Source organism: Passer domesticus, chromosome 22, assembly GCF_036417665.1.
Source record: "Passer domesticus isolate bPasDom1 chromosome 22, bPasDom1.hap1, whole genome shotgun sequence".
Classification (NCBI taxonomy): domain Eukaryota; kingdom Metazoa; phylum Chordata; class Aves; order Passeriformes; family Passeridae; genus Passer; species Passer domesticus.
The window spans coordinates 3,261,085-3,287,366 of NC_087495.1; the positions used below are offsets into that span (position 1 = coordinate 3,261,085).

The 26,282-nt window shown below is 40.4% G+C and overlaps 1 protein-coding gene across 5 annotated transcripts in view; it reads left to right on the forward strand.

Moving 5' to 3' along the window:
* The first annotated feature begins 1,894 nt into the window (after window positions 1-1,894).
* VPS13D (vacuolar protein sorting 13 homolog D) overlaps window positions 1,895-26,282 on the forward strand; it is a 97,781-nt gene continuing 73,393 nt past the window's right edge. For 4 of the 5 annotated variants that reach the window (XM_064397135.1, XM_064397138.1, XM_064397137.1 and 1 more), the window contains exons 1-25: window positions 1,895-2,041; window positions 4,427-4,595; window positions 5,450-5,527; window positions 5,756-5,946; window positions 6,260-6,340; window positions 6,675-6,791; window positions 6,979-7,083; window positions 7,414-7,584; window positions 8,162-8,262; window positions 8,720-8,888; window positions 10,239-10,331; window positions 11,072-11,279; window positions 11,811-11,990; window positions 12,204-12,334; window positions 13,030-13,102; window positions 13,594-13,758; window positions 14,932-15,062; window positions 15,440-15,572; window positions 16,154-18,370; window positions 18,709-18,860; window positions 19,645-20,679; window positions 21,383-21,473; window positions 22,047-22,173; window positions 23,533-23,713; window positions 25,035-25,217. In XM_064397135.1, coding sequence (XP_064253205.1) covers window positions 4,499-4,595; window positions 5,450-5,527; window positions 5,756-5,946; window positions 6,260-6,340; window positions 6,675-6,791; window positions 6,979-7,083; window positions 7,414-7,584; window positions 8,162-8,262; window positions 8,720-8,888; window positions 10,239-10,331; window positions 11,072-11,279; window positions 11,811-11,990; window positions 12,204-12,334; window positions 13,030-13,102; window positions 13,594-13,758; window positions 14,932-15,062; window positions 15,440-15,572; window positions 16,154-18,370; window positions 18,709-18,860; window positions 19,645-20,679; window positions 21,383-21,473; window positions 22,047-22,173; window positions 23,533-23,713; window positions 25,035-25,217 — 6,210 coding nt within the window. In that variant the 5' untranslated portion in view covers window positions 1,895-2,041; window positions 4,427-4,498. Of the gene's footprint in view, window positions 2,042-3,885; window positions 3,902-4,426; window positions 4,596-5,449; window positions 5,528-5,755; window positions 5,947-6,259; window positions 6,341-6,674; window positions 6,792-6,978; window positions 7,084-7,413; window positions 7,585-8,161; window positions 8,263-8,719; window positions 8,889-10,238; window positions 10,332-11,071; window positions 11,280-11,810; window positions 11,991-12,203; window positions 12,335-13,029; window positions 13,103-13,593; window positions 13,759-14,931; window positions 15,063-15,439; window positions 15,573-16,153; window positions 18,371-18,708; window positions 18,861-19,644; window positions 20,680-21,382; window positions 21,474-22,046; window positions 22,174-23,532; window positions 23,714-25,034; window positions 25,218-26,282 lie in introns of those variants that run through there. The other variant, XM_064397136.1, reaches the window with a different exon arrangement.

Genomic DNA, 26,282 nt, shown 5'->3' on the forward strand with positions numbered 1-26,282 from the left:
CATCTGTAATAAATGGAATTTACTCAAACCCCAGAACCTGAAAATCCTGTTCTCCTTCACTGCTTGATGACGCTGGAGCTCCAACCACCTCTTACAGAAAATTAGTGGAGGTTCTCCTTGAATGAAGTGGTTTGCAAGCCAATATTTAGGAACCCACTTCCCATAATTATATTTTACATTTGTGACTTAACTGTCAATTGTGGTGGCTGTGTTCAACCAGAATCTGCAATCCCGTGGGAGTGAAGTCACACAGTGACACATAATTCTTGTCTTATGCCATAAAAACCCTGCTGGACTATGTGATCACTGAACTGCCCTAACCTATCTCAAGAAAGACACAGTGGTTATTTCTGAGGCCTGAGACCTAAAAGGATCTTTTGGAATAACATTGCTACAAAGGAGTATTCAGATTCAAAAAATACAAATTTTAAACTTCCACAAAAGCTCTGGTATTATATAAGCTGTAATTCTTTCTGGAACTGACAAACAGGTCAGTAGTTCTACTATGAAGAAGCATTTGAAGCATTTTGCAAATCTGTATTAAACTTATACTTGAAAGTATTTTTCAGGAAAGACTTTGAAAATGGGCACACTGAAACTACTACAGAACTGAAGGATTTAGGCAAGAACCTAATTTTTCACAGCTCTCTGAACCTCTTGCTCTGTAATATTTCTGTCAGCCAATTTTTTCTCTGTCAGCTCCCACTACTGGGGCCACAGTGAAGCAGCAAAGGAAGATTTTTAAAGACGTTTAAAAATATTAAAAAGGAGGATCCTGTTACAATAGTTAATTTACTGAGTTTTCATATTAAGGAGCTGTCACAGAGAGAAAATCCAAGTTTTATATTGAAGTAGGAAAAATGAGCTTGCATTTGCGTATAAAAAAAAAAAGGCAAAAACAAAGAGCAAAAAACAAACCCCAAAAGACAAACATATCTTTCTTATAAATACATGTATTCTCGAGTTTCCTGACCTCTTTATTAAACAAAATTCGGATTTCCAGTGTGGCTCTCTCACCGCACAGGCTACCCATGGCAGCCAAGCGCTCCCTGTGAGGTTGGTACCGAGGAGCCGCTGCTCCTGCAGCCCGTGGGGCTCTGCCCGAGGAGGGATCTACCTGCGAGGGTTCTGCCTGGGGGAGCTCTGCCTGCGGGGTTTCGGCCGCTGCTTCTCTTCAGCCCGGCTGGCCCAGGGCGCCGCGAGGCCTCGGGCGCGTTCCGGCCCCAAAACCGCCCTGTTTGAGCCCATTTCCGTGAGGGCTCTGCGTTCCTCCCCAAACCCGCCCTCTTTAAACCTATTTCTGTGAGGGCTCTGCGTTCCAGCCCCAATCTCGCCCTGTTCGAGTCCATTTCCCTGAGGGCTCTGCGTTCCGGCCCCAAACCCGCCCTCTTTAAACCCATTTCCGTGAGGGCGTTCTTCCTCCCCAGTCCCGCCCTGTTTAAACCCATTTCCGTGAGAGCCCCGCGTTCGAGCCCCAATCCCGCCCTGTTAGAGCCCATTTCCATGAGGGCTCAGCGTTCCTCCCCAATTCCACCCTGTCCGAGCCCATTTCCGTGAGGGCGTTCCAGGGCCAATCCCGCCCTGCTCGAGCCCATTTCCGTGAGGGCGTTCCTCCCCAATCCCGCCCTGCTCGAGCCCATTTCTGTGAGGGCGTTCTTCCTCCCCAATCCCGCCCTGTTCGAGCCCATTTCCGTGAGGGCGTTCCAGCCCCAATCCCGCCCTGTTTGAACCCATTTCCGTGAGGGCGTTCCAGCCCCAATCCCGCCCTGTTCGAGCCCATTTCCGTGAGGGCGTTCCAGCCCCAATCCCGCCCTGTCCGAGCCCATTTCCGTGAGGGCGTTCCAGCCCCAATCCCGCCCTGTTTGAACCCATTTCCGTGAGGGCGGCGCGGAGCCCGGGTCCGGGCCCGCCCCAGGGGCGTTACCGTGCCCCGCCTGCAGGGGGCGGTGCCGCCGCCCCATCGATCGCTCGGCGCTCCCGCACTCGGGCGCACCCCCGCGACCGCCCGGCGCGCGCCCGCCGCCCCCCGCCCGCAGCGCAGGTGAGTGCGGGGCTCCCGGGGCGCTCCCGGGGTGCCCCGAGGGGGTACGGGGGCCACTGGGTGTACCCCCGGCCCCGCTGCCTTTCCCTTCTGCGTCAGCCGCCGCTCCTCGCCTCCGGCCTGAGGGGCCCCTCCCTGCCGCACGCCCCTCGCGGCGCCCCGCCCCGTCCCGCGGAGGGTGGGCGAGGGGCGCCCGCGGTGCGTCCGGCTCTGTCCGGGTCCGTCCCGCTCTGTCCCGGTCCGTCGCGGTCCCCGCGGGGCGCGGGGGTCTCAGCCCGGCGGTGGGGCCCGGGGGTCCCTCAGGGCCTCCCCGCCTGGCGCGGGCCCTCCTGCGCCTCACGCTGCGCGGGGCTCCCGCGGGCTCCGTCCCGCTGCGCCGGGCAAGGTGACCTTTCGCTTCCTCCCCGGCACGCCGGGCGAGCCCGCATTTTCTGCTGCCCGTGCCCCGTGTCCGCGGCGCTGGCCCGGAGGCTTGTTCCCTCAGGTTTTGGGTGTCGGGGCGCTGGCAGAGCCCCCCGCCCCTCGGGCGCTGCCCTCACACCTGCCCTGGCCCCGGCGCTCAGCGCCTGCTCTGTCCCCCCTGCGGAAAATGCATCCTTCTTTCGCTTTGAGCCAGGGCCTGCTTTGGGCTGTGCTTCTCACCCTGACAGTTCTTGTGCTGTGTGCGTGAAGGAAATGAAAGCATTGTCACAGAAGAGAAATGCCTTATTTTTCTTTCCAGGGCACAGCAGTGTATTGGAGAATTAAAAATACAAAAGCCTTAAAACATTTGAAAGATTTGTACATGGTTAGTTATGTCCCATGAATTTACGTTAAGGATGTGATGTACTTCATGTACAGCTCTTAGGGTGACTTCAGGCAGGGTTTGTGCACCAGAGTCACTGGGATGCTGATCTCTGCTGTGCTTAAATGTTTCCTCAAGGTCTTTCCTCTGCTTTGGTTCCAAACACCTGTAGATTCCTTCTTTTACTGACTATTTTTTTAATGGCAGTGTAACAAAGATGACAGTATATACTTTTTGATCTTGAGTTTTATGTCACTTTTATTAGAATAAAAACCTATAATGTAAGCTGGTGGCCCAAGAGCACAAATGCTTAGTCTTTATTATGTGGAACAATAGTATTGTTTTTGAAAATTGTTGAAAAATTTTACAAAGGGAAAACTGGTAAAACACATTTTATTTGAAGTCATGTGATTGAGTTGAATCGAATTTGCCTGTGCTGTTTTCTGTTTCATTCTTCAGGACAGCACAGTTTCACTTTCAGCCTTTAGAAAAAACCTTTCATTGCTCGCTTAATTCTGGTTATTTAATTTGACTATTAGTTAAGTATTTTCACTGCCTTTTTAAGAAACAAATAAAACTTTAAATGGGGCTGCCTAAAATCAAGCAAATCTCATAATGAGAAAAGTCTAAATCTTAATGTAAAATTTAAAATGTGACTCTTGAAGCCGTTGTTTCCTTCTGTTGACAGCTGTAAATAAAGGATGTATCTTGCTTTTTCTGCTTTGTAGAATCCAGTGGTTTAGGCAGGTATATGGGATTGGGAGAGTTTTTTAAACACAAAATCAAGACATTTATTCCATCCTAATCTCAAGGGATGGCCTGCATGCTTTTTTCCTTACTGTACCAGGCTTCACCCCGCCCTTGCAGGAGCTATGAGTAGTTTTGTAATTCAGTGGTTAAAAGGTTGAACAGGGACTTTGGGATTTTAATACCCTGATTACCACAGAAGTGAAACAGAAGTGACTGGAGAAGAGTGAAGGGAAATGTTCTGGACTGTGACCAGTGGTGCTTCTCTAATGCAGCTTTTTCCCTCTTCAGTGCAATAATCTCTGCTGCCACTTTGAAAACCTGTTGCAGTAAGTGTTGGTGGGCTATTTTTGGGGCTTGTATCTGGTTACTTCCCACACACATGCTCTCCCAAAAAGGGGTGTGAGTAGGGTGAGTTGCTTCACAGATGTCATGTAAGAATTGTACAAAATCATGGGAGGCTTCAGGCTGTTGCTTCAGAGCAGGCTGCCTAGCCCAGCATGGTGACAATGTTGGCAGCAGAGGTCAAGGAGGCCAGTGCAAACTTCAGATCAACGTGGAGTTTTGTCCTTTCCTTTTCTGGAGGAGGATTGTAGATTCTCTGTGTTGATAATTGCACCAAAAAGTATTGTTTTGGTTAGAAAAAGGATGGAAAGATGAACTTTATGTGCAAATTTCTCTGTGAAGCTGATTTCACACTTGAAGGGCATAGGATAAAGCTTTTTTAAGGTAGAAATCAGCCTTAGTGCTTTTGCTTCTCTTTAGATAGATTTCAGTAAGAATTGAAGTGACAGTGATGTCAGCTCTGCTGAGTGTATATTTCAGACAATAATTTTCTTCTTTTTTTCTTTCAGACTGGGACTAATTATGGAAGAGAAATCCAAAAAATGACAGAAAAGCATTAGTTTTCTCCTTCTAGGACAGTCATGTTGGAAGGATTGGTAGCCTGGGTCCTCAACACCTACCTGGGCAAATATGTCAATAACCTGAACACAGACCAACTTTCAGTGGCACTTCTAAAGGGTGAGGGTGGCTTTGTGGTATCTTCTCTACTGTTTTCACATTGTGATTTAGAAAAGTGGGGTTTTTTTGTGGTAACTGGAAGATGGACTAGAAATAATCACTTAATATTGTGTTTAATGACTATATAAACCCTTTTAATACAGAGTTTGGTACTGGAACTTTATAATGAACAGTAAATGATCTTATGTTCTTTGCTCTTTATCAACACTCTTAAACCAATTTACACAAAATTTTCAAATGTATGCTCAGCTACCTTAGCATGTTGAATTTATATAATTTTTTCCTGATACTGTTCCCTCAACTTTCCTGTTGAGGGAGCGTGGCAGGAAGTGTCTGCAGCCTCTTACCTTTTAGTGCTCATAGGTGCTCCCCTGTACTCTGGTTTGTGTCATGCTGCATCCACGAGTTTTGTACTTTGTACAGAGCCCTCAAATCAATGATTTCTGTTCACCCTTTGCTGCTGATATCTGCTGCTTCTGCTGAGAATGTTTTGTAATACTCCAAGGCTCTTCGGTGTGTGCTTTTCACAATACTAAGAAAATAAGTATTTCTTTTGAAAAGACAATAGGGAGAGGTTTTGTCTGTGGCTATAACAAAGTTCGGTTCTAAAGCCCCACAGAAGATTGCTTCTGGATGATATAATGAAATAGCTTGAGCACATGACATTGGAAAATTAACAAGTGTATTAAATAACCATTGTGATCTTAACACAACCTGAAGTGATAGGTTGGCTTATTAAATCCCATTTAATTTTTTAAACAACCAATGCCAGTTGTTTTAGGCTTACAGTGTTCAAGTTGGCTTTCTTTAACATAGTTTTGTTTAGCAGACTTGTCTTATTCTTCTTTGTATAGGTGCTGTTGAATTGGAAAACTTGCCACTAAAAAAAGATGCCTTAAAGGAGCTGGAATTACCATTTGAAGTAAAGGCAGGTTTGTATTTTGCTTGTGTGTGCAGGACAGATATTTTCTAAGCAGGAAGTATTGCATGTTTTAGAGGACCTGTGAGTCAGAGGCTTGAACAAATGAGGTAGCCTGATTTTTAGGTTATTTCTGTTTTAGATTGTTTGTTTCTTATACCACTTTTTCTTTGGGGATTTTCAAGGTTGATAAAGTAAGCTTTCACAGGAATCTGATAGTGTTTCTGGTTTGTTTATTCAGGTTTCATTGGGAAAATAACACTACAGATCCCTTTTTATCGTCCACATGTGGATCCATGGGTGATATCTGTCTCAAAACTGCACTTAATTGGAGCACCAGAAAAAAGAGAAGAGTTTGATGAGGAAAGGGAAAAGTTGCAAGAAAGAGAACACAAGAAAGCCCTTCTGCTGGCACTTGAAGAAAAATGGAAGGTGAGTCACACTTGTGTTTCATGATGAAGAAACCCCTGTGGTGGATGGATTGTATTTAAGTCTCCTAACAAGAGACAGCAAATGCACAGGGAATGGAGTTGGAATTTGATTTCCACGTGCTGACATAGTTCAGTTTCTGTCCTACCACCCCTCACCATTATATCATATGTCCCACATATGTCAGAGATACGTAAATATCTCAAGTTAACTTGTTTAGTTTTTCTTTCTCCCTGTTAACAGTGTAACAAAGTATATTGTCTCCTTACCAGGTGTTACAGTGCTTAGTAATGCTTATCCCTGTTTCCTCTTTCAGAAAGAACAGCAACAGAAAGGGGAGTCTTACTGGTACTCAGTTACTGCATCTGTAGTCACAAGAATTGTAGAAAACATTGAAGTAAGTCTTTGCTTTTGAGTGGTTGGCAGTTACACATTTGCCTTTAAAATAGAGAATAATTGTAGGATAGCAAAAAAAAAAGTACAGTGTGTTGTGAAAGTGGCTCGTGTATGGGGAAAAGGGCAGGGACTGCTGGTATCTGGGGAGAAGGTAGAAGCAGGGAGTACAAATCAGAAATGAGGAATAGGGTTTTTATTAGGGTAAATATCTAGTAGAAATTTGTTGGAAAATTGCAGAAATTAAATATGAAATCGTTCCAGCATTAGTGAAAATACTACTGTTTGCTATAATGATGTAAATAGTATATCTCTTGTAATGTTTTTTTTCTGTCCAGTTAAAAATCCAGGATGTGCATTTGAGGTTTGAGGATGGTGTCACAAATCCCTCGCAGCCGTTTGCATTTGGCATCTGCATCAAAAATGTCTCAATGCAAAATGCAGTGTTTGAACCAGTAAGTGCAACTTGTGTGTACAAGAGCAGCTTGGATGGGATGCTGCAAAAAAAATAGGGCATTTAAAAATATTTTGGATGATTGTAATGAATTGACTCTGTGCATTTCATGTTTTTTATTGGGTATGTAGAACTAAAAACTGCATGGCACGTGGTGTATGATCTTGACTTTGCTTCTTCTGCTGCAGGTGGAGAAGCTTATGCGGAAAAAACAGATGGATGTTGCTGATTTCAGTGTTTATTGGGATACCAGTTGCACTTTACTGGGTGACCTGCCTCCTGGTCAGCTACAGGTACATGAAAGAGGTTTTGCATAGGAAAGAGAGGTTGTTGTTAGTCTCCTTTCTGCACCACAGATCTGATTGATGTAGAATTTATTGGATCTGGTCTTTTAAGAACGAAAGAAGTCTACAGTTTCATGCTTTACTGATAGGATACATGTGCACCCCACAAAGGCTGTGCTGTGAAATACCTTGTTTTACTTTTGAAGAGAGAACATGCCCAAGAAGTTTTTTCCAATGGACTGGCCTGCTTATAAAGTACATTCTAGTGCATGAATCCAGTGCATTCTAATGATTATTGCACACTTGCTTCTTAGAGAGTAATTTGCTTGTAACCCCCAGGAAGCAATGGATAGAAGTATGGAAAGTCGTGATCATAATTACATCATGGAGCCTGTCTGCACTTCTGCTCTTCTCAAGAGAAATTGTTCTAAGGAGCCTTTAAGATCCCGGCATACTCCACGGCTGGAGTGTGACATTCAGCTTGAGACCATACCCCTGAAGCTTTCCCAGGTAAACACCAACCTTTTACCTGCCAGTAACTGAAACAGATATTATAAAACTGTGGCAGTGTTTGTGAAAATAAATGCTGTTATTGTAGCGTAAAATTAATACTCTCTGAAAGATTTTGTTTGAGAGGCAGCTCAAAGAGATATATTGAATAAGTTGTTCTAAAGTCAAGCATTCAAAATTGCTTATGTATTTTACTGAAACTGATTACTGCAAAAAGAATTAAATTGTTTATTGTAGTAGTAGGAATGGTGCATGTTGGGGTGGTTGGTCTGTACAATGTACAAAAGCAGCTGATGTTACGTTGATAACCTGACATGGAAGATTTCATTCTGTGTATTTGTAAATAAAGCCATAAATGGAATGTCACACATGAACTAGTAGTGGCTGCAGGAAGATATGTCACACTGGGGACAAAACTGTGAATTAACAATAATCTTAATTCTGCACCATGTACAGGCCATTGCCTCCAGTAAACCAAACCTGTGGCTGGGTTTTTGACTGGGTTTTTTCCTCTCCTCTTTTGCTGGGAAAACACTCCAGTACCACCTCACTGATCTGTGTGTTGTTTCATTAAAAGATGCAGTATCAGCAGATCATAGGATTTTTAAAGGAATTGGCGAGAAAGGAACGACAGCTTAAATACAGGAAGTGGAAACCAAAGGTTACAGTAACAGAAAAGTAAGTACATCTTCATATGGGGTGTTGTCAGCTATATTAGGAAAACTAGAATGAGAGAAGTACAAAAATATACATAATAATCATATGTTAGAGATTCAGTTTTCATGTTTTGTTCCCTACTTCAGAAATTAGTTACAAATATGCAGATATAATTCAAATGTAAAATTATCCTTACTTGAGGCTTTCAGTCCAGGCTGTGTAACTCTGAATTTTGTTATCTGTGCCTGATATGTGGCAGCTGGAGTGAATCCCAGTGGGGTGGTAGGACCTTGGGGAGCACTGTCCTATACAGTCTGTAGGACCAGCCCATCTGTGCTGCCCCAGTGCTGCTGCTTTTCCTGGCTGCTGGCCCACTGCTTTTCACTGAGTCTCCTGGACCTTTCACCAGCTGGACATGCACTTGCCTTAGGGTTTATTAATGAAATCCTGCTAATGCAGTCATTGAAAATGGTTCCAGCTGCCGGGAGTGGTGGATCTTTGCCCTGAATGCAAATCTTTCGGAGATCAGGGAGCAGAGGCAGCGTTCCACCTGGGCATTTGCGCTGCATCGCGCCCGGGACGCCGTGTCCTACACAGACATGTACTACAGCAAGCTGAAGGGGGAACCGCTGTCTGCTGCAGACCAGGTATTTGGACTTGAGTTTCTTCTGCAGTGATGGTTAATGATATTACACTTGGTTTGTTTCATCTTTTCCTGTTTAAAACCTGGACAAGTTAAGAAACCTCTTCAGTTGTACTGCAGGCTGTTTTCACTGAACTGTCTGCTGACTGCAGCTGAGATTTTAATGATGAGACCTGGGCTTGTGGGAGATGTGTGAGCTGCCGGGTTCCTGTGTTTTTGTTTTGCACTGCAAAAAGCTGTCTGGTTTTTGACCTATAACTAGTGTTCACCAAAAATAGCATTAACTGCTGTAGAATGCCTGTGACAGTTGGTAAAATGCTTTCTTAACTCATGTTCTCTGTAGTTCCAAGAGGTATTTAAATACCAGAAATGTGTCTGCCCATATGGTTGGGTAGATAATTGGGAAAAATTGTGGCTATTTGACAGTTGGGGTTGTTTATTAGTTTTGTTTTTCCAAGTTTATTTGAGGATGAAGAATTCAGTGCCCCTAATAATGAACCTATGACCTACTTCAGAAAGAAAAAACCCATGAACTATAATTAGCTGCTTTTTATCTTTATGTATATTGGGACTTTTTCCTCAAATCAGTTCAGGGCACCATGTACCACACCTGTATTAAAGGAATTCTATTGATACTTTTAAGTTGTATGTAATCCTTACTTTTGTTATTTGGGTATGAACTGTAGGAGTAGCTTAATGTACAGAAAATTTGTATAGTACTTGGCAAAGCCAGGTCTTATAGAGCACATATTGTGTTCAGCAGAGCTGTGAAATGTAGCAAGGGTAATGGCAGTGGACTAGAAAAATGTCTTTTGCTTTGTTGTTTCGTGATAGATTTTTTTAGACTTGGATGAATCACCAGTTGCCTCAAACAACTTGTTAATCAGTACAAAAAGACAACATGTCTGAGTAACTGACTATGAATACTACATCGTCCTAATTTACCCAGTTCATTTCCTCCACCTTCTTTACTCAAGACAGAAGCTTTTTTTTGCTTCTGGCTAAGCAAGGCATTCTCTTAAATCAATTTGTTTTCCCTGGTTTAATTTTCGTGCTGCCAATCTTGCTTCTTATTTGTAATAGGAGGATACAGTTGTGAATTTTTTTACAGTGCTAAAATAGTGTATTTTGCAATCAAATAAGCTTTATTTATAATTCAGGAGAATGTCAATGTTACAATTGCCTACCTGACTTTTCATTCATTTTCATGTGCTGAGGCACTTGGATACGATCATTAATGGCATCTTAAGTTTTTTCTACAAGTCCCTAAATTAGTGCAGAGATACTTGGCATGTTTGTGAACAAGATTCTGTACTGCTTTAATGCAGGTACTGTACCTTTTTTGTCTTTCCAGGCAGAAATGCATCGTATTGAGGATGAGCTGACTTACGAGGAGTTGAAGGTTCTGTATGAGATAGTTCATAATAAATTTCATGACTTAGCTGAGGTGAGAACATTCTCTTTACAGGGTAATAGTTGGAATCTTTAAGTGATTATCTGAGGTATTGTTTTGCTGGAGAGCCTGAGCATGTATTTTCTTTGATTTAAAAGTGTGGCATTAATGCTAAAACTGCAGAAATGCTCAGTTCCTGCAGTTTTTGCTGTTGTGTCACTTGCACAGTGAAATCTTGGAAATCTTGTCTCGCCATATGATGATGTTCCCCAGCAGGATCCTTGCCAGAATTCCTAGGTCAGGTACTCTCCATGTTAAAAACAGAGCGTGGAAATGAAGGCCTGTAATGAATATTTTCCCAAAATAAATATGTGACAAAAGTGAGCCTCATGGAAATAACTTGGGGAGCACACTTCATTAAATATGGACTAATTTCTGTAACAACACAACATAATCTCTTGCAAATACAAATGCTAAACTATAGAGCTGTGCTTTATGGTGTCAAATGACTTCTTTGGTTTAGTGTTTCTAGACTAAGATTTAAAGAGTGATGTATAACTTCATATGTGCATAATCACATGTATATTGTTGTATGAATATACATGCAGCTGTTAAGTGATGATATGTTTGTTACTTCTGTGCTGCTGCTCTCATCTAGGCTGAGTATTGATTGGGAATATCACTGCTGGACTGCTGAGTAAATGGGAGATGAAATTGTGTTTTTATTGTGGTGTTTTTTGGTGATACTCTTTCACTGAGCAGCACTAACATGTGTGTCTTGGATGTTCAAACAGAGTGTTAAAGAGCCCTTGCCTGATTCCATTGGAGGTTCCCCTCCAGCAGAAGCCCGTGACAGCAGCTCTGGGATGCTGCAGTACCTGCAGTCGTGGTTTCCTGGCTGGGGAGGCTGGTATGGATATGCTCAGCAGACATATGAAGGTGAACCTTTTGAAGGGCTGCTGCCAGACCCCAAGGAGCAGTGGAATCCAGAAGACATACTGGGTATGGAAACACAGGGTTTGCTCCCATGGTTTGGTACCTGTTCCAGGGGGGCAGAAAGAGCCCTGGGCTTGTACTGTTAAAGGATTCTCTGCCAGCTGATGCACCCAGGCAGCAGAGCCTGCCCAAAGCTGAGCAGCCTGGACAGTGTGTCAGTGCCTGGATACCTGCTTATTTCCAAAGCAATACAGGGAATGTATTTGCTTGCACTGTTACTGTCATTTGTGGCAAAGAGCTTTTGGGACTTCTTCTGTTCAAGTGTGTGTGTGGGTCATGGGACTGGGTGTAACAGGAATGGTACTGGGTTTTTGGGGTCTTTGTAAATTCAGGCTTATATTACCTTGATTGAAAGAGAAGAATTTCATGGAATATTCTTTTAAAAGGAAAAAGGTCTATCTGCTCTAAATTTTGTTTCTATTTTTCCCCCCAAGAGCTAGAGAAATCTTTATTTTCATATTCATAGGAACTTTCTTGTTCTTCAGCAGCCCTCCAGAAACTTAATTTATTTAATGTGTTGGTTTTGTTTTTTATTAGGCACGGATGAATTTTTTGATCCTGCTGCAGATGCTTCCAGCATGAATACCTTTACCAAGAGAGATCATGTTTTTGCTAAATTAAATCTACAGCTGCAGGGTGGCTCTTTCACTCTGTTGCATAGGAAGAAAAAGGTATTGCGTGCTGAAGAGACTGCTTTTATGCAGCTGGAGTTTTCAGGTATTAAGCCCATTTCTGTTCTTTCTTAAAAAAGATGAGGGCTGCCTCACAATCATTGTACTATATAACAAATTTCCATTTTTAGTGCAAATAAATATATATAAAGACTTCAAAAATACTTGTTTGTTGGACAGTATTTTTTATTTGTAAAATGTAAATAAAGTGTGTGCTGTACTAAAAGAAACAAAAAAATTTTATGTATTTATATTCTAGGTGTAAAGGTCTTGGCAGAATCCCTTCCTCGCAGAAAGTCTTCCCTTCTCAAAGTTCAGCTTGGTGGTCTTTTCCTGAGGGATTTGGCAACAGAAGGGACCATATTTCCTGTTCTTGTTTTTCCAAATCCTGTAGGTGACAAAACCCCCTATAAGTTACTATGTGGGATGCATAATTGTGTATGAAAATAGTCATACTCCAAAACTCAAAACATTTCTTATGCCAGAAGGGGAAAACAAAAGTCTTGAGGAAATGTTTCCACCTGTTGAATTTACTTTTTCCCTCTCTTTCTAAATATCATTTGTAGAGATCTTCATTTTTTTATTCTGCTTTACTGTATGCTTGTGACTTCAACCTTTCAGTTATATGTGTTGAGAAGAAGATATTTTGTTGAACAACATTTGATTTTTGGAACAATCAGCATTGCTGCTTAATCAGTGATTGTTCTTTTCCATAAAGCTCTATAGCCCAAATAGTGGTTTTGTTTCACCTGTGTGCTGGTAAAGTAAATGCACAAATACATTCTAGAAAAGATTTGAGAGTTCTTTTCTGAGTGAACAAAATTTGAATCTAAAGCCATGAGAATTTCCCATGTATTTTGTACTTTGTACTGACTGCAATTTGCACTTCAGAGTTCAGCCTGTGTGCAGGAGTGGGGAGTGTTTGTGCTTAGTCATATTGCCTTCTTTTGCTTGATCATGTCAGGGCAAAAATGCTTATAATAATCTCAGACTGTACATATAGTTCAACAGAAAAGACTTGTATGCTTATCAGGTGGCTTGGTTGATTTTATCTAAACAGTCTTTTTCTTTTAAATTCTTATTAGCAAAAAGAGGTTGGCTGCATGTCTTCCTTTGGACTCCAAAGTTTGTCCTCAGAAATGACTAATCAGAGCACTGGTAAAGATTTCATTTTATGTTTGGTGAGATAATTCCTACAAACCAGAAATTTCAACAATAATTACCTAGAGTTTGAATTAATGCAAATGCTTTTTGCACATGGTAAAGATAAAATCATAGAAGCTTTGTTCAGGATGTAAGGTGAATGCAGGTTGACTTTACAGCAAGGAAGAAATTATGTATTTCAAGGCAGTAAGAGTTGCACTTACTGTTTGTTTTGGTTTAAAAAGAAGTAGGAGTTCAACATTAGAGCCCCATTTATACAAAGGTTTTTGTATATACAAACTTGTTGAATTGTGTTGATTGTAGAAGTTGATCATATTACTTCCTTTTTATTACTGAAGAATTCTTAGACACTTGTACTTTCCCAGTAGTGCCAGTTAAAAATCAGTTATTAAATTCTTGGGAGTTGTTTTTTGCTTTTGTCTTCTTTATTTGTTTTGGATTTTTTTACATTTGCTTTTTGTAAGTAATTTTTTATTCTGTTGCAGATCCTGATGCCCCAGTGTTTGAGATGCTTTATGAAAGAAATCCAATTCACAGCACTTTTGAGAGGCGCCTGGAAGTCAGTACCAGACCACTAAACATTATCTACAATCCACAAGCCATTAAGAAAGTAGCAGACTTCTTCTACAAGGGAAGGGTTCATACCTCAGGTTAACCTTTAATGTGTTTTTTTTTGTGGGGTTGGGGTTTTGTTGGTGTAATTGCATCTTTTCTTGTATTTGATTTTTATTTATTTTCATTCTTAGAAATATAAAGCACTAATCAAAGAATCTTCACTTTAAGTTCAAATTTAACAATACTCCAAGTCTTGTCTGGAGGGTTTTGTTCCTTTGTTTTGTTCTTTGTTTAATTAAATCAGGGATTTTGCTTTGGTAGACTCATGCTACTTGTGCTTTAAAACTGCAAGTTGGTGTTATGCCCCATGGTGGATGTTCATGTCCCCTAAATTAAAATGCATAAATAAGGAGAGGGGACTTATTCCTCCAGTCTGTTCTGGCAATTGATGGAGTTTTTTTTGAGAGGGCAGTTAAAAGAATATTTCTGTAGTAATGATACAGAGGAAATAGTATTCCAATTCCTGTTGCATTTTTTATTGATGAGATTAAGTGTGCCCTTTGTTACATCTTCTTGAGATATCTTGATTTTTAGATTTGAACATACTCGTTCCTTAAATTTCTAAACACAACAAGATTTAGGGTTCTAGTACCTAGGCCTGTAACACCATAAAGTGGCCACTTTTGCAGTTTTGGTAGTTCAGTTTCTGGGGAGATGAGAAGTGACAGTGAGTAACCTGAGGAACATGAAAATGTTCTTGAAATACCACTTGGTTTTTTGCTGATTATGGTAAATGCCAAAAGATTCAAGTTACCTGGTATAAAGGTGTGTGTGGCATCTTTTCTCACAAGATGAGAATATTCCACAAATACTCAAGTTTAAAACAAACCGATGAAGCAAACAAAAAACCACTGCCTACATGTGCACATCTTAATGTTTAGTCAGAATTTCCTCGGTGGCCGTACTTAGCACCCTTTCTCAATTACTCAAATTTAATTATTAAGGCTGAAGATATGTGAGAGAAAGACCAGGAAATTTATTAGGAAGTATTTTTTTAGGGTGATTATTTGTTTTGTGCTTAAATACTTCCTTTTTTTTTGTGCAGCAGCCTGGTGATTAGCCACAGACAGTGACTTTCACCCACTGTCTTTTCCTGTTCTGTATTTTACTACTAAAATTTGAAATAAATATTTTCTTTCCTCATTTTCTTCTGATTCAATGAAAGGTGAACAAAGTTATACCTAGTCAGTTCTCCCTCTCTTGTGCAGGTTTTGGTTATCAGTCTGAGTTAGAGGCAAGAGTGGCTGAAGCTGCCAGAAGACAGTACAACAAGCTGAAAATGCAGACGAAAGCTGAAATCCGACAAACGATCGATCGTTTATTAGTTGGAGACTTCATTGTAAGTTTTTGCCCCCAAAATGTTTATGTGCACTTTTAGCCTTTTGGTTTAGGACTTGAAGCTCTAAAGAGTGAGGTTTGTTGTTGTTTGTGTGATGTTCTTTGTGAGCAGGAGGGGAGTTTTCCAGGAGGTGTTTTAGATGCCTTTTGCTGTCAATCAATCCAGGCTTGAGGTGCAGGGCATGTTTTCACCTGCTGAAAATGTTTTTTTTATTGACTACAGTGCAAGTCTGTGGTTTAACAAGGTACCAAACCTGAGTGTGGCTGCAGTTTGTGACAGTCAGCTCATCAGGAGAAAAAGTGACTGATAGATGTTTCACATGGCTTTTTTTGGTTTGTTTTCTTGTGGGCTATTATGTCTTTCTTCTTAACTTTCAGGAAAACAGCAAAAGCTGGACTGTGTGCCTTGATATCTCTGCCCCTCAGGTGATCTTTCCCGATGATTTCAAGTTTGTGGATCCTGTGTTAGTTGTTGTAGATCTGGGAAGAATATTACTCACAAATTCTCAAGGTATGATCTAGAATTATTGCAGCTTTCCTTTTCTTTCTATCTTCTTTCAGAAAGTTAGAGCTTAAAAAAAAAGGGTAAAAAAGTACAGGGAAGTTTTGGGGGATGTTCCTGCTTTGTAAAGTAGAAAAAAATCATTTTCTTAAGATAATAAAATAAAAGTTAATATTAGGCAATAAAGCCAGTTGAAGAAAACCTGAGGATAAAAATAGTGTAGTTAAGAAGATCTTACCTTTCATTTGGTTTTGAGGATTAGGAGAATTGTGTGGGCAGAGTAATGGGTTCTTTTTTTGACAGCTTGGTCAAAAGTAAATCTTGCAGTAAGTGGGTTAAAAATGAGACAATGGTGTATTTTAATAGCTTCTGTACTACGTTGTGACTGTCACCTCTGTGAATGTAGAAGTAGGTTTCTTGTTGAGGAAAAAGGAAGTGACAGTGGAAGGAGGCAAGGACAGTACCAGATATGCTTTGTGTTAAAAAAAATAGCACTTCAGACAGGATGATCAGATGATCATAGGAAACTTCTGAGAAGGGAGAAGAATACTTACTTTTATTTGTTTGTTTACTGTGTTTTTAATCCACAGAAGATTCTAAGAGGAGTGCCATTTCTTCAGAAGCCAATGAATTGAGTGATGAAGAATATAAAACACCTCTTGCAACTCCTCCCAATACTCCACCACCAGAATCCAACACCAATAGTGACATCAAAATGTCTGAATTTACTGGAGTAGAAATAAGTGAAGAGCAGCTACAGGCACACTTAATGAGTAAAAAAATGTATGAGAGATACACACTTTCTTTTATGGACCTTCAGATCATGGTGGGCCGAGTGAAAGACAACTGGAAACATGTTCAGGATAGTGATGTGGGTCCAACTCATGTGGTAGAAAAATTCAATGTTCACCTGCAGCTGGAGCACAGACTGATCTACACATCTGACCCAAAATACCCTGGAGCTGTCTTGTCTGGCAACCTGCCAGACTTGAAAATTCACATCAACGAAGACAAAGTGCTGGCTTTGAGGAACTGTTTGGCACAGCTGAGTACATCTGAAACTAAGTCTTCAGATGCCCTGAATTTAGGGAAAGACAAGATTTTTGCAGAGGTTGACCAGTTTGGCAGTTTGCACGATTCTGTAATGAATCTGACCCAGAGTGTTGTCATGCTCGAGCAGCACACCCGGGAAGTTCTTGTTGAGTCCCAGCTGCTTTTGGCTGAGTTCAAAGTAAACTGTATGCAGTTGGGTGTTGAGAGTAATGGGCGATACATCTCTGTGCTCAAGGTTTTTGGCACCAATGCCCATTTTGTGAAAAGGCCTTATGATGCAGAGGTGTCCCTGACTGTCCATGGCCTCTTACTGGTTGATACTATGCAAACATATGGAACAGATTTTGATCTTTTGATGGCTTCTCATAAGAACTTGAGCTTTTATGTACCAACAGGAAGCCTTCGAGACAGCAGGGCTCAGTCCCCAGTCTCTGGACCACAAGATAAACATCCCATTGATGTTGCTGGTTTGGCAGAGAGATGCAGTACACCCTCCAACACCTCACCCAGTAACAATGGAAAAGATCAAGAGTCCTTGATAAAATTGGAGTATCAGTTTGTGAGTGCAGAATGCCCATCGATGAACTTGGATAGCAGCCTGCAGGTGATCTCTTTACAGGTGAACAACCTGGATATCATCCTTAACCCAGAGACTATTGTTGAACTGATTGGGTTTCTCCAGAAATCTTTCCCCAAGGAGAAAGAAGATTCTAGTCCTCAGCCTTTAATAGCTGACTTGGAGAGAGGTTGGAGGGAACAGGAAACATTCCAGTCTACTTATGCACAGAACACAGAGGTGGCAGTGGATATTCACTGGTTAAATGTACTCCTCCTCAGGACAGTTGCCATGTCAAATGGAGAAAAATATGGCAGAAAAATTGCAACAGCCAGTATTGGTGGCACCAAAGTCAATGTCTCCATGTGTAGTAAACTGGAGGTGAATGGCTCTCTTGGATGCCTTCACCTTATGGATCTGATTGAAGAGAATGTAAAGAACCAGTATGTGGTGAGCATAGGGAGCACAGGGAGGTGTGAAAATCTCACTGGCGATGTAAATTTCTTTGAATCTTTATTCTTTAGGCTTGATGATGGAAATAGCCTTCCAGATGCTTTAAGTTTCACTTTCACAGAAAAGTCAAAAGAGGAGTGTTCTCTCAACCTCAAAATGGCCTCTTTGCACTACAACCACTCAGCCAAATTTTTGAAAGAACTGACTTTGTCCATGGATGAGCTGGAAGAGAATTTCCGCAGCATGTTGAAAAGTGCAGCTTCAAAAGTGACAACAGTCTTGGCAACTAAAACTGCTGAATACAGTGAAATGGTTTCTTTGTTTGATACCACACCACGATCAAGAGATGTTGCCAATGCAGAAGATAATGAAGGCAGTGCATTTGGATCACAGTCCCTCAAAGCTGATACCATCAAGCTTATATTAAATGTAAACATTGAATCCCCAATTGTCTCCATACCTCGAAAGCCTGGTAGCTCTGAGCTGCTTGTAGGTCATCTAGGACAAATATCTATTCAGAATTTTGTACCAGGAGAAGATGAGTCTACAAGTGACAGGCTGCAAGTTGAAATTAAAGATATTAAAATGTATTCATTAAATAGTAGTCAATTTACAAACAAGAAGGAGCCTGCAAGTGGGATACCCCGTGGGTCACATTCTTCATCAGGTCCTGCCAGCATGAACAGCCAGGAAGAATCTCATTTCACTCGTCATGACTTCTTTGAATCATTACATAAAGGTCATGGTATGTTAATCAGAGGAGTCTTAATTATTATAATATGAGTAGTATATGTGTTAAAAATATGTATTGACTGTATATTCTGCTTCACCCATCCTACTAAAACACATTGGTCTGTTTTAATGACAATGGGCTAGTTGTTGTATTTATATCCATTTTTGGTCTCCTAAGCAAAAATGGAATTGTGCCTTTTAAGCAGAAACTGAGCAAAACAGAACCTTAGTCCAGCATTGCTCAGGTTCTGAGCAAGTTCAATAGCTGCTGTGTTATCTCTTCCATACAGTATTTATGGGCTAATCAGTTCCCTTACTCTAATGTTGTTTTAATTTCACTTTCTCTTAAAGCTTTCCACATTCTGAATAACACCACGATCCAGTTTAAATTGGAAAAGATACCACTAGAGAAAGATTTGGATTTAACTTTTCCTCTGTGTAATGAAGACTTTGGAATATCAAGCATTATGAAAATTGAAGGCAAATTTGTGAACCCTCTTCAGGTAAAGAAATGTAGTATTTCCATTATCAATATAAAAATATTTCTCTGCATAGGAGATAAGTATTTTTCAGGCCATTATCTTCAGGTTTAACATGTTGGTAGTTTAGAAATGAGATCCTTATAGACATGGTTAGAAGAGACAGTCTTAAATCATAATAATAATGAGCAATATTTAACCTTGTCTGGGGACATTTTAGACATCTTTATCAATTAGTATAACTTTTGCTTATCTTGATCACAGAACGAAAAGTGAATGTGTCACTGTCCAAATGACACTCTCCAAACCAGTTTGTTTGCAGTTGTAGTTGAAACTGAGAATTAATATGCCATTACCTTGAAAAAATCTGTGCAAGAGCAGAGGTTTTAAATAGAGAAAAGTGGAACTTATGACACAAACCATGATGGCTACGTAGAATGTTTGTTTCATAGATTACTGTGTAAGCTCAGGTGGTGAATTATTTTTAACTAACTCTGTTTGGATGGTTTTTGCCCAGGAATACAAGGTATCCTATTCTGGGATCCCATCCCATGTCTTTCTGGGTGGTGTCATCTTGCAGAGCTCATACAGAAGAACTGTTTTGCCTCAGTTTTGCATTGTACCTTGTTTTGCATTGTTATTATTACTGTTGTTGCTGTTGTTATTATTATTATTATCATCATCATCTTGGATGAACTTAAAATTTGTGTGGTTTGAAATTCCACTTACAAGTTTTAGATTATATGTATTGATTCCATTAATATAGAGAGCTCCAGTGTGATGATTGTTTCTTTTCTCTACATTGTAGGTGGTGTTAGCAAAACATGTATATGAACAAGTCCTTCAGACTCTGGATAATTTAATTTACAGTGAAGACTTGAACAAATTTTCAGCCACTTCTGTATCTACAACTAGTCTTAGTTCTCCTTCAGCATCACTTCATAGTACAGGCACAGAATTCTTGAGTGAACGGAAGGAAAATGGCTTGTTCAGCCACTCTAGTTTTAATTCTGTTCCAAACAAGCCCTTAGCTATCAGGGAAACAAAATCTTTTACTCAAATTCAAGCAAACTTTCACATCTCAGAGCTCCAGGTTCAGTTAAGTGGTGATCTCACACTTGGGGCACAAGGTCTTGTCAGCCTTAAGTTTCAGGATTTTGATGTTGAGTTTGCCAAAGACCACCCTCAGACCTTGTCCATTCAGATTGCCTTGCGTTCCCTGCTGATGGAAGATCTCTTGGAAAAGAATCCAGACTCCAAGTATAAGAACCTCATGGTGTCCCATGGAGCACCCAAACCATCCAGTTTAGCACATAAGGAGTATCTTTCACAGTCCTGTCCCTCAGTGTCCAATGCAGAATATCCAGATATGCCACGGTCCCTCCCTTCCCATATGGAAGAAGCACCTAATGTCTTTCAGCTGTACCAAAGACCAGTTTGTGCCTCCCGTAAGAAGCAAAAAGAAGATGCTGATTCTGAGTATCCTCTGACTCCACCTCCTTCTCCATCAGCAGACAGATCCAAGTTGCCCTGTGGAAAAAGTAACTTTGATGATTCATTAGTTCATATCAATATATTTCTAGTGGATAGGAAACATCCTGAATTTTCTTCTCGATATAACAAAATTAACCGTAGTGTAGATGTTGATTTTAATTGTCTAGATGTGTTAATAACTTTGCAAACTTGGGTAGTAATATTGGATTTCTTTGGGATTGGATCCACTGCTGATAACCATGCTATGAAGCCGCAGCCTGAAGATACTCAGCAGACAATCAAAGCAGAAATAAATTCCTTGTCAGCTTCTCAAGTCCAAGAGCCTGTAAACACTAAACTGGATCTAAAGGTATACTTGACATGCAAAACACTAATTGGATTGTCTGTCATAAAGCATCTGGTTTATAGGAACTTAAGGTGACATTTACAGCGTGTGTTTTATCTTCTGGTGGGGAGTGTACACAAATGCAGAAGCAGAATTAAAATGTATGTAGATGTAGTTTAAAAAAATAGGAGTTATAGAAAAGCAGAACATTTGCAAAATGCTTGGCTCCCTTCCTCTGTGATCCTCTCTTGAATGAAAAGGTTGCTTCAATATTAAAGACCTAACATGCTGCAGTTGGCACTGTGCTGTTCTAGGTACTGTGGAGTTTATGTATGCAAAAAGTCTATATTTTATAAATATATATCCAGATATGTTTATATATCTATATGTATAAACATGTGTTTTTTGAAAAACACATGTGGTATGTGTATATAATACAGTCTTTGCCTAGAGGCCCTGCAGTCTAACTTACATGTGACAAAAGAGAGGATGAAGGTAACAGTGCTGGGATTTGTTCTTGGTCTGATCATTCTGAATTGTTTGGGAGACCCATTAATGTGCAAACAAGGCAGTAAAAATGTTGCTCTCCTTCAGTGTCTCCAGTCAGATAATTGTTGTTTGCCATTCGTGTGTTACAGTGCAGTTGCCTTGGAAAAAAGCTAAACAAGATGTTCAAGCTCCGAAGTCATGTTTTTCATAGCAATTTCTTTCTGTTTTATTTGACCAGGTCCATTCTTTATCCTTAGTCCTGAATAAGGCAACCAGTGAGCTTGCTAAAGCCAGTGTGGCAAAACTTGCAGCTCACTTGCAAGTGATGGGTGAGTAGATTGAAGGGCTCAGGTTGTTTGCAGCTTGAAATAAAATGAGTGCACATGAGTAAAATGTGCACTGGAATTATGATTTTAAATGTTTTTCTTTTGGTGCTCATTGGGCTTTCTGTGTTTTTTTCTGGACAAAATGTACATTCTCCTCCCACTGCTTCTTCCTTTGTTTTTTTAGGGTTTATTGAAATCATGGCATCCCTCCCAGTTGTCAAACCTTTCATCATTTTAGCTGTGATTGGCTGTGATTTTAATACTTTGCTTTCACAGAGCAGAACAATAGTTTTTATTACTGTTCTAGAGGAAAAAATGTAGTTGTATCCAAGCTTCATAAATAAAAGTGGTGTGATCACATGATGTGTGTAAAGCCTAGAGTAATGTGTGGGTTAATACAATCTTTGTAGTAGAAACACATGATTTTCTTTGAACATGAGGTTTAATGTTTAATTGAATTGATTTATTTAATTCCTTGTAGTGAGGCTATCCCACTAACAGAAACGTTTGGGGTTTAGTAATTTTAATAACTGATTTGTGTTTGAGGATCCTGATTGTCTGTCCTTTGTTTTCCAGAGGGAGATTTAGCCTTGCAGGGAAGTATTGGAAGTCTTTCCTTAAGTGATCTTACATCTCATGGAGAATTTTACAGAGAACGTTTCACTACAAGTGGTGAAGAGGCACTCATTTTTCAAATCTTTAAGTATGAGTTTAAACTTTCCGTTACTCAATATTAGCTTGTACTCCATTAGCTTTCAACCCTCCCCAAAAAATCCCGAAAAGTTGAACAAACCCAGAAAACCCAAGCCCACAACTGTCAGGGCTGCATGATTCTGCTTTGGCCTCTTGGGTCTTAAGTGGGACTTGGAATATTTTCAGTTTTAAACTTAATTTTTAACTTATCTTTGTCTTGCAATGTATGAAGAAACAGAAAAGGAAAAGTAGTTTTTTATTTACCTCTAAAGGTGTTCTTGAAAGTATTTACATGGCAGTTTGTTCCTAGCTAACATGTTTCTTTTTTTAAAGTTGGAAGAGGTTTTCAACTGATGAAATAGATTTTCCATTGCTTCTTGATTTTGGAATAAGGGGTTTGCTTTTATCGTAATGCCAATTGGAATTTCTTTGTTGTGTTTTAAGGAATAGGTCTTATCTTGTGATGTTTCCTGTTTTTCCAATTCATCAGATTAGAAATTATCCAAGTAATGTTATGGAATTAATTTCAAATATGACAGCACACTGGTTCAGAATTGAATGTATACATTATCCTGCAGTGGAGTAGTTACCTTAAATGCCACTGTTGTGATATAAAATCACCAAAGGTCTAACTGATATGCAGAGATTAAAGATACATTCCAAATGCAGAATATTTCTATTTGTTTAATTAAAACTCATCACCACTTAAATGTACAAAATTTAGTATCAAGTAATTAATACAAAACAAATACTTCATGTCTGCAACTGAAATAGTGTTAATTACATGCTGTGAACATTAGTTAAATCCTCTATATTAGTATTTTGAATGCAGCAAAATGTCCAGTTCAGTATTGTAAATGCACAGTGAGCCCTGTGGCAGGGAAGAACGATGCATCTGACTTCATGTTCTCAGAAGGCTAATTTATTACTTTATTATACTATATAATAAATAGTACTATACTGTTCTACAGTAGAATACTATATTTCTATATATTATATACTATATAATTCTAGAGTACTATACTATACTACAGAAAGGACACTTACTGAATGCTAAAAAGATAATAAGGAAAAGTCGTGACTCTTTCCAGAGTCCTGACACAGCCTGGCCCTGATTGGCCAATGAGCCAAAACAACTCACAGCAGAATGCAGTGAAACAATCTCCAACCACATTCCACATGAGCACAACACAGGAGAAGCAAATGAGATAAGAGTTGTTTTCCTTTTCTCTGAGGCCTCTCACTGCCTTTCAGCTTCCCAGGAGAAAAACTCTGGGCGAAGGATCATGTTCAGAGAATGTGAATGCCACAGTGCTGCTTCTAAAATGTAACTAAGATTGGTAAATTTTCCTTTCCACCCTTCTCACAGGTACGGGAGGCCAGACCCGCTGCTGCAGCGGGATTGTGACATCTGTGTCACCCTGAGGATGGCCTCTGTCCAGTACGTGCACACGCAGCGCTTCCAGGCCGAGGTGGTTTCTTTCATCCAGCATTTTACTCAGCTCCAAGATGTCCTGGGGAGGCAGAGAGCAGCAATTGAAGGACAAACAGTATGTCTGGGTCTTTTTTCTATCCTTTCCCATAATTTATGTTATTGTATCACTCAAGTGAGTTGAAATGTGGGAGGTTTTAGAGTTTTGCTGTTGGTAGAGTGTCGCAAAGGGACACCAAATGAACGACACTCACACGCTGAGATGTCCAAGGCAAAAAAGGGCAGGTTTATTTCCAGACCTCGATATTTATAGAATTCCAGAAGTGACCATGGATTGCAGGATGAAATTGCCACCTCTCCCACCACACTGGTCAAACCAACAGTCCATCAATTCTCTCTTCCTCCAGAAAGGAATGCAAAACAATCATTATTTGCATGAAAAGTGCATGAGAAACTCCATTACAAAAATGTAAACATCAGAAGGCTTAGAAGAACTTTAGAAGAGCATGACAACAGTAGAGATTTCTCATGCTCATCTTGTAGTCAAGAGAACTTAATTAGGATGATCCTGCTGCTGTTTGAAAGTGCAGAATACCAAATGTACACATTCCTTAAAACTTCAGCACCTGGTTTCTGCAGGATGCACTGGAGAGAAAGGGTCAAGGTGTTACCTTGTCTTATTCTCCACTGTTCATAAGTTAATAATACCTGAATTAGGAGAACCAAGTGAGAAGTTCTGTTCCACTCAGGTGTGTGCCTCTGATTTAGTTTGATGGCTGGTAGTCTGAGACCATCAGAACTTCTGCATGGTAGAATGTCTGAATATAGAGATTGTAGAGCAAGGTAAGAGTATATCAAAATAGAGTGTATAGGACATGGTAGTGTTACAATAATCAGGACAGCCATAGACCACATGACCCAGTGTGGGAGTAATTAATAGAGTCAATAGTCTTCTTTTAAAATAAGCTTCTCATAATTGAAGGGAAGACAGTGAATGCTTGGCTATTAAAATGCTTCATTGTGCATCAGGTGAGAAGTTTGAATCTGATTTTGAAACATCTGTTCTAAATAATGGGGTTTTGCTTTTTGCATATAATTTTTCTTAAGTAATTTGTTATGTGGTGAGCTGAATAGTGTCCTCACTCTTAGTTCAGGGCTGAAAGAGTGTGTCACTCCTGAGTGCTGCACCTCTTGCACAGGTTTTTCCTGTTTAGGTCAAAATACTTTGTAAATGACCCTTTATTCTCTGCCTAAAACAAGAGTTTGAGGGGTTTTAGTTGGTTGTTTTGTTGTTTTTGTTTGCTATAAACTCTTACCATACCTTAATTTTGTAAATCAAGGGGTAATGATCCTGAGTTCAGTACTAATCAGTGGAAAATAATCACCTGCTTCCTGCAATTTTTGTGATTATTTTTTTAATGCGTTTTTGCTCTTTCCAGGTGAGAGATAAAGCCCAGCGAGCTTCCCGAGTTCTTCTTGATATTGAGGCTGGGGCTCCTGTTCTGCTTATACCTGAGAGCTCCAAGTCCAACAGTCTCATTGTAGCTAATCTGGGAAAGCTGAAAGTCAAGAACAAATTCCTGTTTGCAGGAATGCCTGGTACCTTTTCATTAAAGAACAAGGTAGGAACATTGCTTCTTAATTTAGCAGCTTGCAGTTTTGCTAGTTCTTGTGTGGTTTATTTCTAAATCAAAATTTTAAATGATTCTTAAATTTTACTTTATATATAGACTTTATGGTTCTATTAGTGAGAATCTGTGCTAGTGTGCAGGCAAATCTTACAGATGTGCTCATATGGATTGTGCTGTGCTGCCCTTCCTGTCCCGAGCTTGGGGCAGAGGGGAGACTGAACTGAGTGTTTGGAGAGAGCAGAGGGAGTAAAGGAGGCTGAACTCACTCCAGCTGCTCTGGTGAGGAGTCAGGACCCTGAATGTGGGACAGGATGGGCTTTCAGCTCACCCTTCTTTGTTACTCCAGTTGTTTACCACTCAAAATTCCACAGTGTGAACAGCAGAAAACAGGAGTCTGTGTTGCCTGGGACTTGCTCTAACACACTGGAGAACAGAATTGGGTTTATTTTTTTTCTGCTCTCAGTGAAACTGAGTGTGTGTAGTTGCTTTGATGAGGTGAATCCATGGGAAAGGTTTCCAGTGGCTGTCACGTGGCAAAGCACAGGACAGGAGTAGCTGGTGCTGCTCTTGAGAGATGCAGCCACAAAATTTGGGAGAAGGAAGATCCATCTTGGATGGCTTTCTGTATCTAACTCATTCAACAAAACAGGGGGTTGTCTGGTGAGCCCTCTAATCCCATTTTGAAGAGATGAGAAGTTAGATGGACTAAATTGCTGCAGTGGATTTGTGGTGTGTGTTGCCTTCACCTGGCTGGTACCTGCCTGTGTCTCTCCTGTAGTGGACTCTGCTGTTGGGTTGTTTCCTGCAGTGTAGTGTGTGATACAAGTACAGCTTTGTAAGAAGTAGACTCACAAATTAACATTATAAGTTAAAGAAAATGTGCACCATAATTTTATTTCAGCCTAAAAATACTGTGTTATATAGCACTGTAGAAATGTAGGTGTTTGAAATGGAATTAGGTGGGGTTTGGCTTTTTTTGTTGGTTTTGTTTTCATTTTTCCTCTGTCCTGTGTTTATTTTTGAGGATCGGATTTTACAAGGCAATGCATACAAGGA